This window comes from Lithobates pipiens, unplaced genomic scaffold, assembly GCF_037356315.1.
Source record: "Lithobates pipiens isolate NorthernLeopardFrog02 unplaced genomic scaffold, aLitPip1_a1.2 Scaffold_22, whole genome shotgun sequence".
NCBI classification, from domain to species: Eukaryota; Metazoa; Chordata; class Amphibia; order Anura; family Ranidae; genus Lithobates; species Lithobates pipiens.
Window position 1 is genome coordinate 1,997,250 of NW_027507784.1, and position 16,274 is coordinate 2,013,523.

The following is a 16,274-nucleotide window of genomic DNA, read 5'->3' on the forward strand; positions in this document are numbered from 1 at the left end:
GAAACCGCACATTGTACAAACTCACGGAAGGGGGCCGAGTCTACCAACTGAAAAGGCAGCAGTTGAAGTGCTAGCAATTTAGCCAAGCTAGCATTCAACCGCTGGGCATGTGGATGGCTGGGAGTGAACTTCTTTCGCCGGTCCAGCAGCTGGGGCAGGGACATTTGCCTGCTATAATCGGACATGGGTGTACCGCTAGCAGAGTGCCCGGAAGCACTTGGCTGTGACACACCTAATTCTACACCTTCATTCCTCTCAGAGCAGGTTTCAGAGAGGACTGAAGGTCTAGTGGGGTTGGAGATGCCAGCTGAAGAGTAGCAAGGAGAGGCCTGCTTTGTTCTTTGGTGTGGGTCTTTGAGGTACGCTTGCCAACGAGCTGCATGGCAGGTCAACATATGTCTGGTCAAGCATGTGGTGTCCAAGCGGCTGATGTTTTGGCCACGAGAGATACGCTTGAGACATATGTTGCAAATAGCAGCGGTGCGATCTGATGCACTCGTCTCAAAAAAGGCCCACACCAAAGAACTTTTAGAATAACGCGCAGAGGCAGCACCCTGCACAGGCGGAGCTCTGCGGTGTGATTCAGTCGGTGTGCTGCCCCTAAGCTGGCCCCCGGAGGGCATCCTGCCTCGTTGGACATGTGCCTCCTCCTCCTCCTCCTCCTCCTCTCTCCTTCCAGGCACCCACGTGGAGTCAGTGCCCTCATCATCCCCTCCCTCTTCATCGGTGGAGCAAACCTGGCAGTATGCTGCAGCTTGTGGAACATGACTGCCAGATTGCTGTCCTTCTTGAGCATCCCCTCTCTCTGCATTCACGCTACTGCCTTCCTCTAGCTGAGTGTCATCATCAGAGCCTACAAAACACTGGGCATCCTCCTGGAGCATGTACCCAACACTGTGCTCAAAGAGTTCAGGGGACTCCTCAGGAGGACGTGGTGGGTCTAGGGAAGGAGTCACTGATGATGACATTGAGAGGAGGGAAGACGATGCGTTGGCAGCTGCTTTGCTAGTACCCTGAGACTGGGTGAGAGAGGATGAGGAGGATGAAGAGGGCTTGGTCATCCACTCTACCAAGTCGTTGGCATGTTGCGTTCAACATGTCCAGCTGCCGAAAAGAAGGACAAGCATGTCCCATGGCCACGTGCTGATTACGATGCACCGCGTCCACGACCAGCACTGTTGTCTCTAGACACAGAGCCTGCTTGCCCTCTTTTATCGGCTCGCGCCTGTCTGCCTCTCCTTGCTGGCCTTCCAGACATGGTAATGGCCTGAAGGGAGTTGGGTAAAAAAGCAGTTGGGTAGTGTATATTGTGCTGGAGGCACACACAACAATCACTAACTCCTGCAGATGCCTTTATTATAGAACACCAGAGATAAAGGGGTATATACAGATGTATACTGTGCTGTGCTGGAGGCACACACAACTTCCAATAACTCCTGCAGATGGCAAGTGGGCTCAAATAGAGAAGAGCTATGTAGGTGGATATAGCGGTATGTACTGGGTACAGAGCACGCAGACAGCACGCACTATCTCCTGAGTGACACTACTGACTGCAAGCTCTATTATTAAAGATAGATCACTAGCTATATAGGTGAGGTGAATATAGCGGTGTATACTGCGGTCAGGGCACGCAGACAACAACCAGAGAACACCAGAGATAAAGGGGTATATACAGATGTATACTGTGCTGTGCTGGAAGCACACACAACTTCCAATAACTCCTGCAGATGACAATTGGGCCCAAATAGAGAACAGCTATGTAGGTGGATTATAGCGGTATATACTGGGTACAGAGCACGCAGACAGCACGCATCTCCTAACACTACTGACTGCAAGCTCTATTATAAAAGATAGATCACTAGCTATATAGGTGAGGTGAATATAGCGGTGTATACTGCGGTCAGGGCACACAGACAACAACCACTACACAACAGCAAGATCGAAAATCGGCCGAAAACGATCGGTGTGTACTGTGTTGAAGGTACACAGAACACCCACTGCTTCAGACGCCAACACACTACACAAGGCCGCCGCGCTGGCGGCCTTATATAGTGTGGGGCGTGCACTACACAGCCTGAGCTATGATTGGCCACAGGCATCCTGCCTGTGGCCAATCATGGCTCTCCTCGCTGCTGGCGCTGCGATTGGCCAAGCATGCGGGGTCACAGTGCATGCTTGGCCAATCATGAGCCAGCAATGCACTGCGCCATCGCAGTGCATTGTGGGCCGTGAGCGCCACACGAATTTGGCGCGAAAGGACCAAAATGTTCGGACTTCGCCAAACGGACGAACAGCCAATGTTCGAGTCGAACGTATGTTCGACTCGAACACGAAGCTCATCCCTACTCATGATTATGTGTTTGTATGTTAATTTATATAATAAACTAAATTCTTTATACCGACGCGCTTCGTTCAAAGTCCCTATCCCCTTTCCCCTCTTTTTTGACACATAGATTGAGATGGATGTCAACTGTGGGTAAGAGGTAGAAAAACTGCACATCAGAAGGAGGACAACTGCCCTTCAGAAGGTGGACAACTGCCCATCAGAAGGTGGACAACTGCCCATCAGAAGGTGGACAACTGCCCATCAGAAGGTGGACAACTGCCCATCAGAAGGTGGACAACTGCCCATCAGAAGGTGGACAACTGCCCTTCAGAAGGTGGACAACTGCCCATCAGAAGGTGGACAACTGCCCATCAGACGGTGGACAACTGCCCTTCAGAAGGTGGACAACTGCCCATCAGACGGTGGACAACTGCCCTTCAGAAGGTGGACAACTGCCCTTCAGAAGGTGGACAATTGCCCATCAGACGGTGGACAACTGCCCTTCAGACGGTGGACAACTGCCCATCAGAAGGTGGGCAACTGCCCATCAGAAGGTGGGCAACTGCCCATCAGACGGTGGACAACTGCCCATCAGATGGTGGACAACTGCCCTTCAGAAGGTGGACAACTGCCCTTCAGAAGGTGGATAACTGCCCTTCAGAAAGTGGACAACTGCCCTTCAGAAAGTGGACAACTGCCCATCAGACGGTGGACAACTGCCCATCAGACGGTGGACAACTGCCCATCAGACGGTGGACAACTGCCCATCAGACGGTGGACAACTGCCCATCAGAAGGTGGACAACTGCCCATCAGAAGGTGGACAACTGCCCATCAGAAGGTGGACAACTGCCCATCAGAAGGTGGACAACTGCCCATCAGAAGGTGGACAACTGCCCATCAGACGGTGGACAACTGCCCTTCAGACGGTGGACAACTGCCCATCAGAAGGTGGGCAACTGCCCATCAGAAGGTGGGCAACTGCCCATCAGAAGGTGGGCAACTGCCCATCAGACGGTGGACAACTGCCCATCAGACGGTGGACAACTGCCCTTCAGAAGGTGGACAACTGCCCTTCAGAAGGTGGACAACTGCCCTTCAGAAGGTGGAAAACTGCCCTTCAGAAGGTGGACAACTGCCCTTCAGAAAGTGGACAACTGCCCATCAGACGGTGGACAACTGCCCATCAGACGGTGGACAACTGCCCATCAGACGGTGGACAACTGCCCATCAGACGGTGGACAACTGCCCATCAGACTGTGGACAACTGCCCTTCAGAAGGTGGACAACTGCATTTCAGAAGGTGGACAACTGCCCTTCAGAAGGTGGACAACTGCCCTTCAGAAGGAGGACAACTGCCCTTCAGAAGGTGGACAACTGCCCTTCAGAAGGTGGACAACTGCCCATCAGAAGGAGGACAACTGCCCTTCAGAAGGTGGACAACTGCCCTTCAGAAGGTGGACAACTGCCCTTCAGAAGGTGGACAACTGCCCTTCAGAAGGTGGACAACTGCCCTTCAGAAGGTGGACAACTGCCCTTCAGAAGGTGGACAACTGCCCTTCAGAAGGTGGACAACTGCCCATCAGAAGGTGGACAACTGCCCATCAGAAGGGGGGCAGCTACACATCAAATTGAGGACAACTGAAGCTTAGAAGCAGGACAACTGCTGGTCAGAAGAAGGTCCACCACACATCGGGGGGTAAACTGACCATCAGAAGGTAGAAAATTGGACATCAGGAGGAGGACATCTGCAGGCCAGAAGAAAGACGTCTGCCTTCTGGTCGGAAAGGAGGACAACTGCTGGTCAGAGGAATGACACCTGAAGGTCCCAAGCAGGGCAACAAAACATCAGGAGGACAGGAGGTCGGCTCTAGATAAACAGGATTATAAATGGGGCAGCTGCGTGTCAGAGGGAGGCCAACTGCACATCAAGGAGGAAAATTTACAGGTCAAAGGAGGTCAAAACCATGGCAGAAGAAGGTCAACTGGGGGTCAGAGGATGATTAGCTACAGGTCAGAAGGACAGCTGCAGGTCAGCAGAAGGTCAGATCGAGGTCAAATGCACAACAGAAGCCGCACTACTGTAGGTCAGAGGGAGCCCACCTACAGGTCCAACAGACAACAACTATTCTTCCAAAGGATGATGGCAGGTCAGAAGGACATAACTACAGGTCCAATGAATCCCCTTCCACCCCATACCAAACAAATGACTCCCAGTGACACTAAATGTATTGATTTTATGGATCTTTATAAATAGGTCTCCTAATATGGATCTTCTACAGAGAAATCTGAATACAATGTTACCAGAGATGGGGAAGCACCGGGTAGTATTGGGGTTGCAGCGATACAACTGTCCTGTCCCTTGGTGGAGCGGAGCGCTGACTATCACCCTGAAAAGACACAACAGACGGATATCACTTTCCTCATGTGTAATGGGAGTTCTTCTCCAGTATCCCCAGAGTGCCCCTTTATATACCCCCACCTTACATTTACCATCAAATCTCTGAATGCATATTTGGTTGTCTGAGAGAAAGGAAACACCAATTGTGGGAAACTTAAAGAGGACCCGTCACTCACCATCCATCTAGCTGCACCACCTGATGGCCAAAGCTCTGGTCCTTGTTCTCAAAGATAATTGGATGCTCCATATCAACAAAAAAGGTCCCGGCATACGAGAAGGCTGTTCAATAAGAAACAAACAAATACAATCGTTTCAATCCAGATTGTCAGGCCAGGGCATGAATGTGCAAACTGCATGAGAGCCAGCATGTAGGTCCTAAGGGGGGAGCCAATGATAAAGAGAACAGCACATGCATGAGGAAGAGCAGACTGATCATGGATCATGGATTTGGATCTTTTGTCTGCCAAACAGAAGGTGTTGGTTGGACCTAATCACTAGACCTCGGCAGTTCTGGATGATGTCATTGTTCCTGGGTGATGTCATTGTGTCTGGGTGATGTCATTGTGTCTGGGTGATGTCATTGTTCCTGGGGGAGGTCAGTGTGTCTGGGGGAGGTCGGTGTGTCTGGGTGATGTCATTGTTCCTGGGGGAGGTCAGTGTGTCTGGGTGATGTCATTGTTCCTGGGGGAGGTCGGTGTGTCTGGGTGATGTCATTGTTCCTGGGGGAGGTCAGTGTGTCTGGGTGATGTCATTGTTCTTGGGGGAGGTCGGTATGTCTGGGTTATGTCATTGTTCCTGGGGGAGGTCAGTATGTCTGGGTGATGTCATTGTTCCTGGGGGAGGTCAGTGTGTCTGGGTGATGTCATTGTTCCTGGGGGAGGTCAGTGTGTCTGGGTGATGTCATTGTTCCTGGGGGAGGTCAGTGTGTCTGGGGGAGGTCAGTGTGTCTGGGGGAGGTCAGTATGTCTGGGTGATGTCATTGTTCCTGGGGGAGGTCGGTGTGTCTGGGTGATGTCATTGTTCCTGGGGGAGGTCAGTGTGTCTGGGTGATGTCATTGTTCCTGGGGGAGGTCGGTGTGTCTGGGTGATGTCATTGTTCCTGGGGGAGGTCAGTGTGTCTGGGGGAGGTCATTGTTCTTGGGGGATATCAGTGTGTCTGGGTGATGTCATTGTTCCTGGGGGAGGTCAGTGTGTCTGGGTGATGTCATTGTTCCTGGGGGAGGTCAGTGTGTCTGGGGGAGGTCATTGTTCTTGGGGGATATCAGTGTGTCTGGGTGATGTCATTGTTCCTGGGGGAGGTCAGTGTGTCTGGGTGATGTCATTGTTCCTGGGGGAGGTCAGTGTGTCTGGGTGATGTCATTGTTCTTGGGGGAGGTCGGTATGTCTGGGTTATGTCATTGTTCCTGGGGGAGGTCAGTATGTCTGGGTGATGTCATTGTTCCTGGGGGAGGTCAGTGTGTCTGGGTGATGTCATTGTTCCTGGGGGAGGTCAGTGTGTCTGGGTGATGTCATTGTTCCTGGGGGAGGTCAGTGTGTCTGGGGGAGGTCAGTGTGTCTGGGGGAGGTCAGTATGTCTGGGTGATGTCATTGTTCCTGGGGGAGGTCAGTGTGTCTGGGTGATGTCATTGTTCCTGAGGGAGGTCAGTGTGTCTGGGGGAGGTCGGTGTGTCTGGGGGAGGTCGGTGTGTCTGGGTGATGTCATTGTTCCTGGGGGAGGTCAGTGTGTCTGGGTGATGTCATTGTTCCTGGGGGAGGTCAGTGTGTCTGGGTGATGTCATTGTTCCTGGGGAAGGTCAGTATGTCTGGGTGATGTCATTGTTCCTGGGGGAGGTCGGTGTGTCTGGGGGATGTCATTGTTCTTGGTGGATATCAGTGTGTCTGGGTGATGTCATTGTTCCTGGGGGAGGTCAGTGTGTCTGGGGGAGGTCAGTATGTCTGGGTGATGTCATTGTTCCTGGGTGAGGTCTGTGTGTCTGGGTGATGTCATTGTTCCTGGGGGAGGTCAGTATGTCTGGGTGATGTCATTGTTCCTGGGGGAGGTCAGTATGTCTGGGTGATGTCATTGTTCCTGGGGGAGGTCGGTGTGTCTGGGTGATGTCATTGTTCCTGGGGGAGGTCAGTGTGTCTGGGTGATGTCATTGTTCCTGGGGGATATCAGTGTGTCTGGGTGATGTCATTGTTCCTGGGGGATATCAGTGTGTCTGGGTGATGTCATTGTTCCTGGGGGAGGTCAGTATGTCTGGGTGATGTCATTGTTCCTGGGGGAGGTCAGTATGTCTGGGTGATGTCATTGTTCCTGGGGGAGGTCAGTGTGTCTGGGTGATGTCATTGTTCCTGGGGGATATCAGTGTGTCTGGGTGATGTCATTGTTCCTGGGGGAGGTCAGTATGTCTGGGTGATGTCATTGTTCCTGGGGGAGGTCAGTATGTCTGGGTGATGTCATTGTTCCTGGGGGAGGTCAGTGTGTCTGGGTGACATTGCTTGGGAGGTCAGTGAGTCTAGTTGACCTCGTTTTTTTTTTTTTTTGGAGGTCAGTGGGTCTTGATTACATCATTTTTCTTTGGGGAAGTTGGTGTGTCTGGCTGATGTCATTAATTTCTTGGGGATATCGGTGTGTCTGAATGACATCATTGTTCTTGGGGGATATTGGTTTAATTGGCTGATGCCCTTATTTTTGGAGAATATTGGTGTGCTTGGTTGACATTATTGTTCTTGGGAGATATCGGTGTGTCTGGGTGATGTCATTGTTCCTGGGGGAGGTCAGTGTGTCTGGGTGATGTCATTGTTCCTGGGGGAGGTCAGTGTGTCTGGGTGATGTCATTGTTCCTGGGGGAGGTCAGTGTGTCTGGGGGAGGTCAGTGTGTCTGGGTGATGTCATTGTTCCTGGGGGAGGTCAGTGTGTCTGGGGGAGGTCAGTGTGTCTGGGTGATGTCATTGTTCCTGGGGGAGGTCGGTGTGTCTGGGGGAGGTCAGTGTGTCTGGGTGATGTCATTGTTCCTGGGGGAGGTCAGTGTGTCTGGGTGATGTCATTGTTCCTGGGGGAGGTCAGTGTGTCTGGGTGATGTCATTGTTCCTGGGGGAGGTCAGTGTGTCTGGGGGATGTCATTGTTCTTGGTGGATATCGGTGTGTCTGGGTGACATTACTTGGGAGGTCAGTGAGTCTAGTTGACCTCGTTTTTTTTTTTTTTGGAGGTCAGTGGGTCTTGATGACATCATTTTTCTTTGGGGAAGTTGGTGTGTCTGGCTGATGTCATTAATTTCTTGGGGATATCGGTGTGTCTGAATGACATCATTGTTCTTGGGGGATATTGGTTTAATTGGCTGTTGCCCTTATTTTTGGAGAATATTGGTGTGCTTGGTTGACATTATTGTTCTTGGGAGATATCGGTGTGTCTGGTTGATGTCAATGTTCCTGAGGGGATGTTGGTGTATCGTTGGGGTATCTGGATGACATCATCGTTCTTGGGGGAGGTCAGTGGGTCTAGATGACATCCTTGTTCTTTGAGGGGGGGGGGCTGTATGTCTGGCTGATGTCATTATACTTGGGGGATATCGGTGTATTTGGATGACATCATTGTTCTTGAGGGATATCGATGTGTTTGGGTGAGGGGTGTATCTGGGGAATGGCATTGTTCCTGGAAGACGTCATTGTTCCTGGAAGACATCAGTGTATCCCGATGATGTCATTGTTCCTGGAGAACATCTGGGTGATGTAATTGTTCCTGAGGGGGAGCATTGGTGTGTCTGGGTTGATGTCCAGGTGGAGAAGGGGGGCTAAGATAAGGTTTAGGGGGTTAGGGCTAGGGGATCATGGGTAGTGCCTGGGGGATGGGTGATATGGGCATGTCTGGGTGATGCTACCCTGTCTAGATGATCCATGTGCCTCTGGGGGATGGGTGGTGTCAATATGGGCATAAGATTTGCCCCTATTTCAGTATTTAGCTTAAAGTTGTGATGTCAGGCAGGATAAAGAGAACCTATTTCTAAATGACTTCCATAGTGCTGATTTATAAGGATATACACGCCTCCTGCATGTATCCTCACCTTTCAAATATCTAGATATAGATATATATAGAGTGGAGAAGGTTGGACACTCATTCGATTGTTTCCAGTTTTGGGTGCAATCGGAAGGGTTGGACCCCCCCCCCCCCCCGGTTATTTGTGTGCGGTTGGTCCTGGAGATGCAGTGTGAACAGGTCTCCACTTGGGAATTGGGTTGGAGAGTTAGAGAGTTAGGGGGTGGAGTTAGGGGGACAGAATTAGGGTTGGAGGCTTAGGGTTACGGGGTTATGATTAGGGAGTTAGGATTAGGGTAGGGGGGTTTGAGTTAGGATAGGATCAAGGTAGGGTGGTTAGAGTTAGGGGGTTAGAGTTAGGGGGTTAGAGATAGGGGAATAGGATTAGGGTTGGAGGGTTAGGGTTAGAGGAACAAGATTAGAGTGAGCGGGGTCAGGATTAGGGGTATAGGATTAGGGTTGGGGGTTAGGGAGTTCGAGAGGACTGGGGTTGTTGGGGGGTATAATTAGAGGGATAGAATTCATGGGAGGGGGTTTATTGTTAGGGGAATAGGATTAAGGTTGGGGGGTTAGAATTAAAGGGATTGATTTAGGGTTAGAGGTTAGAGTTAATGGGATAGGTTTAGGGTTGGGGCTAGGGATAGGGGGGGAAGGTTTAGGTTGGGGGGGAGTATTGGGGTTGGGGGTTAAGAGTATAGGGTTAGGGTTGGATGTTAGGTTTGGGATGATAGGATTAGTGTTGGAGGGGGGGTAGAAGTATGCTTGGGGGTTAGGTTTGGGGGGATAGGATTATGGTTGGGGGTTAGTTTTGGGGTGAAAGGATTAGGGGTTAGGGGGATAGTATTAAGGTTAGGGGAATAGAATTGGGGTTGATGGTTAGGGTTGGGGGTTAAAGGGATGGGATTAAGGTTGGGGGTTAGGGGGTAGTATTAGGGTTGGGGGATATAACTAGGGTTGGGGTTAGGGGGGTAGTATTAGGGTTGGGGGTTAGGGGGTAATATTAGGATTAGGGATGGGGTTAGGAGGATAGATTTAGGATTGAGGGCTAGGTTTGGGGGGATAGGATTAGGGTTAGGGGTTTAGTGTTAAGGGGATAGGATTAGGGTTGGGGGTTAAGTAATAGGGTTGGAAGATTAGGATTGGGGCATCAAGGGATAGTAATAGGGTTGTGGGGTTAGGGGGATAGAATTAGTATTGGGTTTAGGGGGTAGAATTAGGATTGAGGGCTAGGTTTGGGGTCATAGGATTGGAATTGGGGGTTTAGTATTAAGAGGATAGGATTAGGGTTGGGGATTAGGTTTGGGGTGATAGGATTAGGGTTGGGGTTAGGAGGATAGAATTGGGTTGGGGTTAGAGGGATAGAATTAGGGTTGAGGGCCAGATTTGGGTGATTGGAGGTTTAGTAATAGGGTTGGAGGATTAGGGTTGGGGGGTTAGAATTAGGGTTGAGGGCTAGGTTTAGGGTGATAGGATTGGGGTTGGGGTTTAGTATTGGGGGATAGGATTAGGTTTGAGGGATAGGTTTGTGGTGATAGGATTAGGGTTGGGGGTTTAGTAATAGGGTTGGAGGATTATTGTTGGGGGGTAGAATTAGGGTTGGGGCTAGTTTTGGGGTCATAGGATTAGGGTTGGGGTGTAGTATTAGGAGGATAGGAATAGGGTTGGGGATTAGGTTTGGGTGTTAGGATTAGGGTTGGGGGTTTAGCAATAGGGTTGGAGGATTAGGGTTGGAGGGGTAGAATTAGGGTTGGGGTTAGGGGGGGGTAGAATTAGGGTTGAGGGCTAGGTTTGGGGTGATAGGATTATGGCTGGTGGTTTAGTATTAGGAGGATAGGATTAGGGTTGGGGATTAAGTTTGAGATGATAGGATTAGGGTTGGGGGTTTAGTAATAGAGTTGGGGAATTAGGGTTGGGAGGTAGAATTGGGGTTGAGGGCTAGGTTTAAGGGGATAGGAATAGGGTTGGGGGGTAGAATTAGGGTTGAGGGCTAGGTTTGTGGTGATAGGATTAGGGTTGGGGGGTTTGGTAATAGGGTTGGGGGTTTAGAATTAGGGTTGGGGTTAGGTTTGGGGCGATAGTATTAGGGTTGGGGGGTTAGAATTAGGGTTGGGGTTAGGGGAATAGAATTAGGGTTGAGGGTTAGGTTTGGAGCGATAGTATTAGGGTTGGGGGATTAGGGTTGGGGTGTTAGAATTAGGGTTGGGGGGGTTAGAATTAGGGTTGGGGTTAGGGGGATAGAATTAGGGTTGAGGGCTAGGTTTGGGGTGATAGTATTAGGGTTGGGGGGTTTGGTAATAGGGTTGGGGGTTTAGAATTAGGGTTGGGGTTAGGTTTTGGGCGATAGTATTAGGGTTGGGGGATTAAGGTTGGGGGGTTAGAATTAGGGTTGGGGTTAGGGGGATAGAATTAGGGTTGGGGTTAGGTTTGGAGCGATAGTATTAGGGTTGGGATTAGGGTTGGGGTGTTAGAATTAGGGTTGGGGTTAGGAGGATAGAATTAGGGTTGAGGGTTAGGTTTGGGGCAATAGTATTAGGGTTGGGGGGGTTTGGAATTAGGGTTGGGGATAGGGTGTTAGAATTAGGGTTGAGGGTTAGGTTTGAAGGGGTGGTATTAGGGTTGGAGGATTGAGGTTGGGGGGGGGGGGTTAGGATAAGAGGTCATAGATAGGTTTAGTTTTGGGTGACCTGACACTTCACAATAAATGATATAAAACTCATCTGATTAATTCTCCTGCTAACCCTCCCGTGGTTCCCCGTCAGCAGCACACACAATATGTCCGTACTCACCCAGAACGCAGATGACCCATCGCAGGAGAACTGACATCGCCCAACCACCGTCTGTACCAGGGTCTAGCAGTATGAGGATTACTGTACTGATAGCACAGAGACTGCAGGAAACTAAACCGTTCCAGAGAAGGAAATCAGCAGAAAGTCAACTTCCCCCCCCCCCACCCCCCACCTACCCTCCTCTCCATCCACTGACTGCATACTGCACAGGGCGCTCAGGTACTACACTCGGGGGGATGCTGACTGTGCAGAGCCTTGTATACAGGGAGCCCATATACTACACAAGGTTATACTGAGCTGTGTCTATAATCAGACTGTGCTCTGTAGTAGGGCTGTGGTTGGGTTCTGTGGTTGGTGGTTTCCTCTCGTTGAGGTGCTCAGAGTATTGTGGTTTGGTGTCTGAGCGTCAGCTCTGCGCCCGAGAAAGGCAGCGTGGGAAGCGGCGCTCACACTTTGATCTGTAGACACCTCACGTTCTGCGTTCACACCTGGGGGAAAGGAGAACGGAATCGACCCCCTCCATATAACACAAGACGAGGACTTCTCATGATATTTTATTTTGCTTTTCTTTTCGGTTTCAATACATTTTAGAATTATAATAATAATTATAAGGTAAAAAAAAAAAAAAGAAGAAAGTTACATAAACTCCAAGAGCACGTCTGCAGAAAGCCGGACCGCGTGTTCCCGGGCCCTCCCATAATGAGAATCGGGGGCTCTTCGGAGGCATGGGGGACTCTTTCTGGAGGTCGGGGGGTTGTGAGACGGTCAGCCATCTCTGTAGTGTAGTTTAGATTTGTAGCTCACGGGTTGGGTGGCTGGGGGGTGCATGCGCGCACGGTATTCCGCACCTTCAGAGCACGTTCGCCAGTGACGTCACTGGCTGCATGCATGCTGAATATCATCCTAAACTGTGCAAGTTTTAGGAGATATTCACAGTACCTACAGGTAAGTGTTACTATAGGCTTTCCTGTAGGTACAAATGGTAGAACCGGGTTTAATACCACTTTAAATCTTGCCATTAACGAGCCAACGAATTGTGTTTGATGGTCATTCAAATTTGCTGCTTGTATGGAATCCCAGACATATTATTGGGTTTCATTACAATATGGACGAGTATTCCCAAACGAAAAACCACCATTCATGGTGGTTTTTCGTTTGGGAATACTCGTCCATATTGTAATGAAACCCGATTAATATGGACGAGTATTCCCAAACGAAAAACCACCATGGTGGTTTTTCGTTTGGGAATACTCGTCCACATTAATCGGGTATTCCCAAACGAAGACGAGTATTCCCAAACGAAAAACCACCATTCATGGTTGGAATGGGGTTAGTTCAAGAAAGTTTCCATCCCGCTCCTTCCAGTTTTCTCATGACTAGTTGATATCCATCTTTGGATTTGACCCCCACTAATCATTAAAAAATCCAATGAATGCTCCTTAAATGGAATGTATGGCCATCTTTGGTTAGTAAGTAAAAGCAGATGGTGGGGGGTCTAGAAATAAATGGCAGTAACCAGGGGTGGGAACTTAGAATAAGATTGCCAATTGTCCCTGCTGAGAGTGGTCTGTCCATGGGAAATGAGATTCGCCTCCCCCCCCCCCCCCAGAGCTACCGGGTAGTGTCAAATTTGAGCCTCGACATTCCCCCTCTCTTATTCAGTTTAACAAATGGCGGCATGGTTTTGTGGGTAAAAATCTGGTAACCTTAGCTTAGAGGAAATTAGAGAAGAAAGAGGAGGAAGAGGCCAAGCAGGGGACATCATCGCGGGGGGAGGGTGGACAAGGATAAGGATCAGGTAGGGGACCAGGAGATGGATCCATGACAACTGGTATCCTCATGTGGACTACATTTTAGGGTGGTTCCCAGAGGACTAGACAAAGTCTCCATAGAAGTGTTCCATCCACGGGATCCTCATTTGTTCCTGTTTTGCCATCTAATGAAGATGAATGGTCAGGGGGGGACACAAGTCCATTGGGTTCAAAATAAAATAGTCAAGTATACTGAAAGCCTTCATCCATATGTAGCCAAGGTCAGCTATTCTGCTTATGAGTTAGAGACATTTTCTGTGTGGTTAATGTGGGGTTGGCTCCCTCTAGTGTTGGCTGGACTCTATGTGTGAATTTCCTCTCTTCCTGTGTGAGGACATAGAGCAAAGCATCATGGGACGTGTAGTTCAGAATGCTGAAGTGACACTGCCAGCGGGACTGATCTGAACTACAAGGAACAGAATGCTGAGTGCACACAACAGACTGCTGGGGGAGGATATAAAGGGCGCCGGTGGTCTAGATCGCTCTCTCTGGATGCCGTTTTGACCCCGCCAGCAGGAGGTCTGTGTGACAAGGGAGTTTGCTGATGATTTGTGGCCTACACCGCGGGGAGCCGGACATCGTTTGTTCAGTGCAGACAATGGACCGTGTCCAGGATCAGGAGATCTTTTTCTCTGTATATCATGGGTACATCTGATTTGTGACTTCATAAAAAAAGACGCGAAATACCAAACTCTCCCCAATGCCCAGCCTCCCATCCTTTACCTCAGATTTAGAAGTTGCCCACCTTCGATCCTCCAGTTCTCCATCCCCTGCCTCTAATTTTCAATACCACACCTCTGATTCTCCATTCCCTGTCTCCAATTCCCAATACCCTACCAGCTTGCCAGTTCCACCTCTGATCCTCATATTCCGAATCCCCTGCCTCCAACCTTTCCGTTTTCAACTTCTGATCCTTCAGTCCCCCATCCTCTGCCTCCAGTTTCCAATACCTTGCTTCTGATCCTCAAATTCCCCACCCCCTGCCTCTCATTCCCAGCCCCCTGCCTCTTATCCTCCAAGTTCCCACCTCCAGAACCACATCTCTTATCAGTTCTCTACTTCTGATCCCCCAGTCCCCCATCCCCTGCCGCCAGTTTCCAATACTCTGCCTCTAAACCTCCAATTTATAGGCAGGTGCAGTCTGTAGTCTCTGTTGCAGGTGAAGCTTGACCGCAACAGCAATTCAAAGTTGAGAGGTTCCTCTATGATTTCCTCAGTCACTTGGGGACAGCTATCTGATTGGATACTGGGCCCCATGTGATTCTGGCAGCCATCTTGGGTCAAACAGATGCTATTTAGGACTCTGACTCCCGGGCTTGGGAGTCTTCAACCTGATTTGGACCGGCCAGGCTGCATTCTGCTCCTTTTGGCAGATGCTGTTGGCATCTTGGGGTCTCCAGACCAATGTCCCATCGCTGTATAGATAGTAAGGGGCTCAGGTGTGCCTTCCTGCCACTCCTGCTTGTACTTGCTGAACTTTTTTTACAATACATTGCTTTTGGCAAATTGGGACCACACCACGCTGCACCTAGTCTACAAATTCCCCATTCCTTGCCTCTGACTCTCAAATCTCTGCCTCTGATGCTTCAGTTCCCTGCCTCTGATTCCCCATTCCCTGCCTGTAATTTCCAATTCCCTGACTCTGATCCTCCAGTTTCCCACCTCCAATTGCCCATCCCTTGCCCCTGTCGCTTCTGTTCCCTACCTCCAATCAATGGATTCCTCATTCCCCAATCTTACACCTCCGATCCCTCATCCCCCAGCCTCCGATTCTGCAGTCTCCTACTTCTTATCCCCCAGCCTCCAATTCTCCAATCTTTCTCCTCTGATCCTCCAACCCCCAGCCTCAGATTCTGCAGTCTCCCACCTCTTATCCCTAAACCCCCAGCCTCCAATTCCCCAATCTTTTGCCTCTGATCCCCCAAACCCCAGCCTCCGATTCTGCAGTCTCCCACCTCTTATCCCTCAACCCCCAGCCTCCAATTCCGCAATCTTTCACCTCTGATCCCGTAACCCCCAGCCTCTGATTCCCCCAATCTTTCACCTCTGATCCCCCAACCCCCAGCCTCAGATTCTGCAGTCTCCCACCTCTTATCCCTAAACCCCCAGCCTCCAATTCCCCAATCTTTTGCCTCTGATCCCCCAAACCCCAGCCTCCGATTCTGCAGTCTCCCACCTCTTATCCCTCAACCCCCAGCCTCCAATTCCGCAATCTTTCACCTCTGATCCCCTAACCCCCAGCCTCTGATTCCCCCAATCTTTCACCTCTGATCCCCCAACCCCCAGCCTCAGATTCTGCAGTCTCCCACCTCTTATCCCTAAACCTCCAACCTCCAATTCCCCAATCTTTTGCCTCTGATCCCCCAACCCCCAGCCTCCGATTCTGCAGTCTCCCACCTCTTATCCCTCAACCCCCAGCCTCCAATTCCGCAATCTTTCACCTCTGATCCCCTAACCCCCAGCCTCTGATTCCCCCAATCTTTCACCTCTGATCCCCTAACCCCCAGCCTCTGATTCTGCAGTCTCCAACCTCTGATCTCCCAATCTCCAGCTCCCATTTCTGCAATCTCCCACCTCTATAACCCCCAAACCCCCGACCCTCCCCCCCACCTCCAAACCCTCACCCCTTACCCCCAATTTCATGGTCCTCCTATCCCTCAATCCCTGAAGCACCTGCCTCCAATTCCCCACCCCTAACGCCCCCAGTTTCAGAGTCTCCTGATCCTTAAATGTCCCACCCCCAATCCCTCATCATCTCTTACTCCCAATTTCATGGTCCCCCTATTCTTCAATCCCTGGAGCCCCTGCCTCCAGTCCCCATCCCCTACCCTTGATTCACGGTTCCCCAATCCCTTGAACCCCCCCCCACCTCCAATCCCCCATCCCTTACCCCTGATTTCACAGTCCTTCAATCCCCTAACCCCATTCCAATCCC

The 16,274-nt window shown here is 50.5% G+C and overlaps 1 protein-coding gene across 1 annotated transcript in view; it reads right to left on the bottom strand.

Moving 5' to 3' along the window:
- Window positions 1-11,652, bottom strand: part of LOC144000322 (integrin alpha-D-like) — a 123,399-nt gene extending 111,747 nt beyond the window's left edge. Inside the window, exons 1-3 of the mRNA XM_077494060.1 lie at window positions 11,529-11,652; window positions 4,903-5,005; window positions 4,630-4,715 (exon numbers count right to left, since the gene is read on the bottom strand). Of these exons, the coding sequence (XP_077350186.1) occupies window positions 4,630-4,715; window positions 4,903-5,005; window positions 11,529-11,565 (226 nt within the window). The 5' untranslated portion in view covers window positions 11,566-11,652. The remainder of the gene's footprint in view (window positions 1-4,629; window positions 4,716-4,902; window positions 5,006-11,528) is intronic.
- Window positions 11,653-16,274: the final 4,622 nt, after the last annotated feature.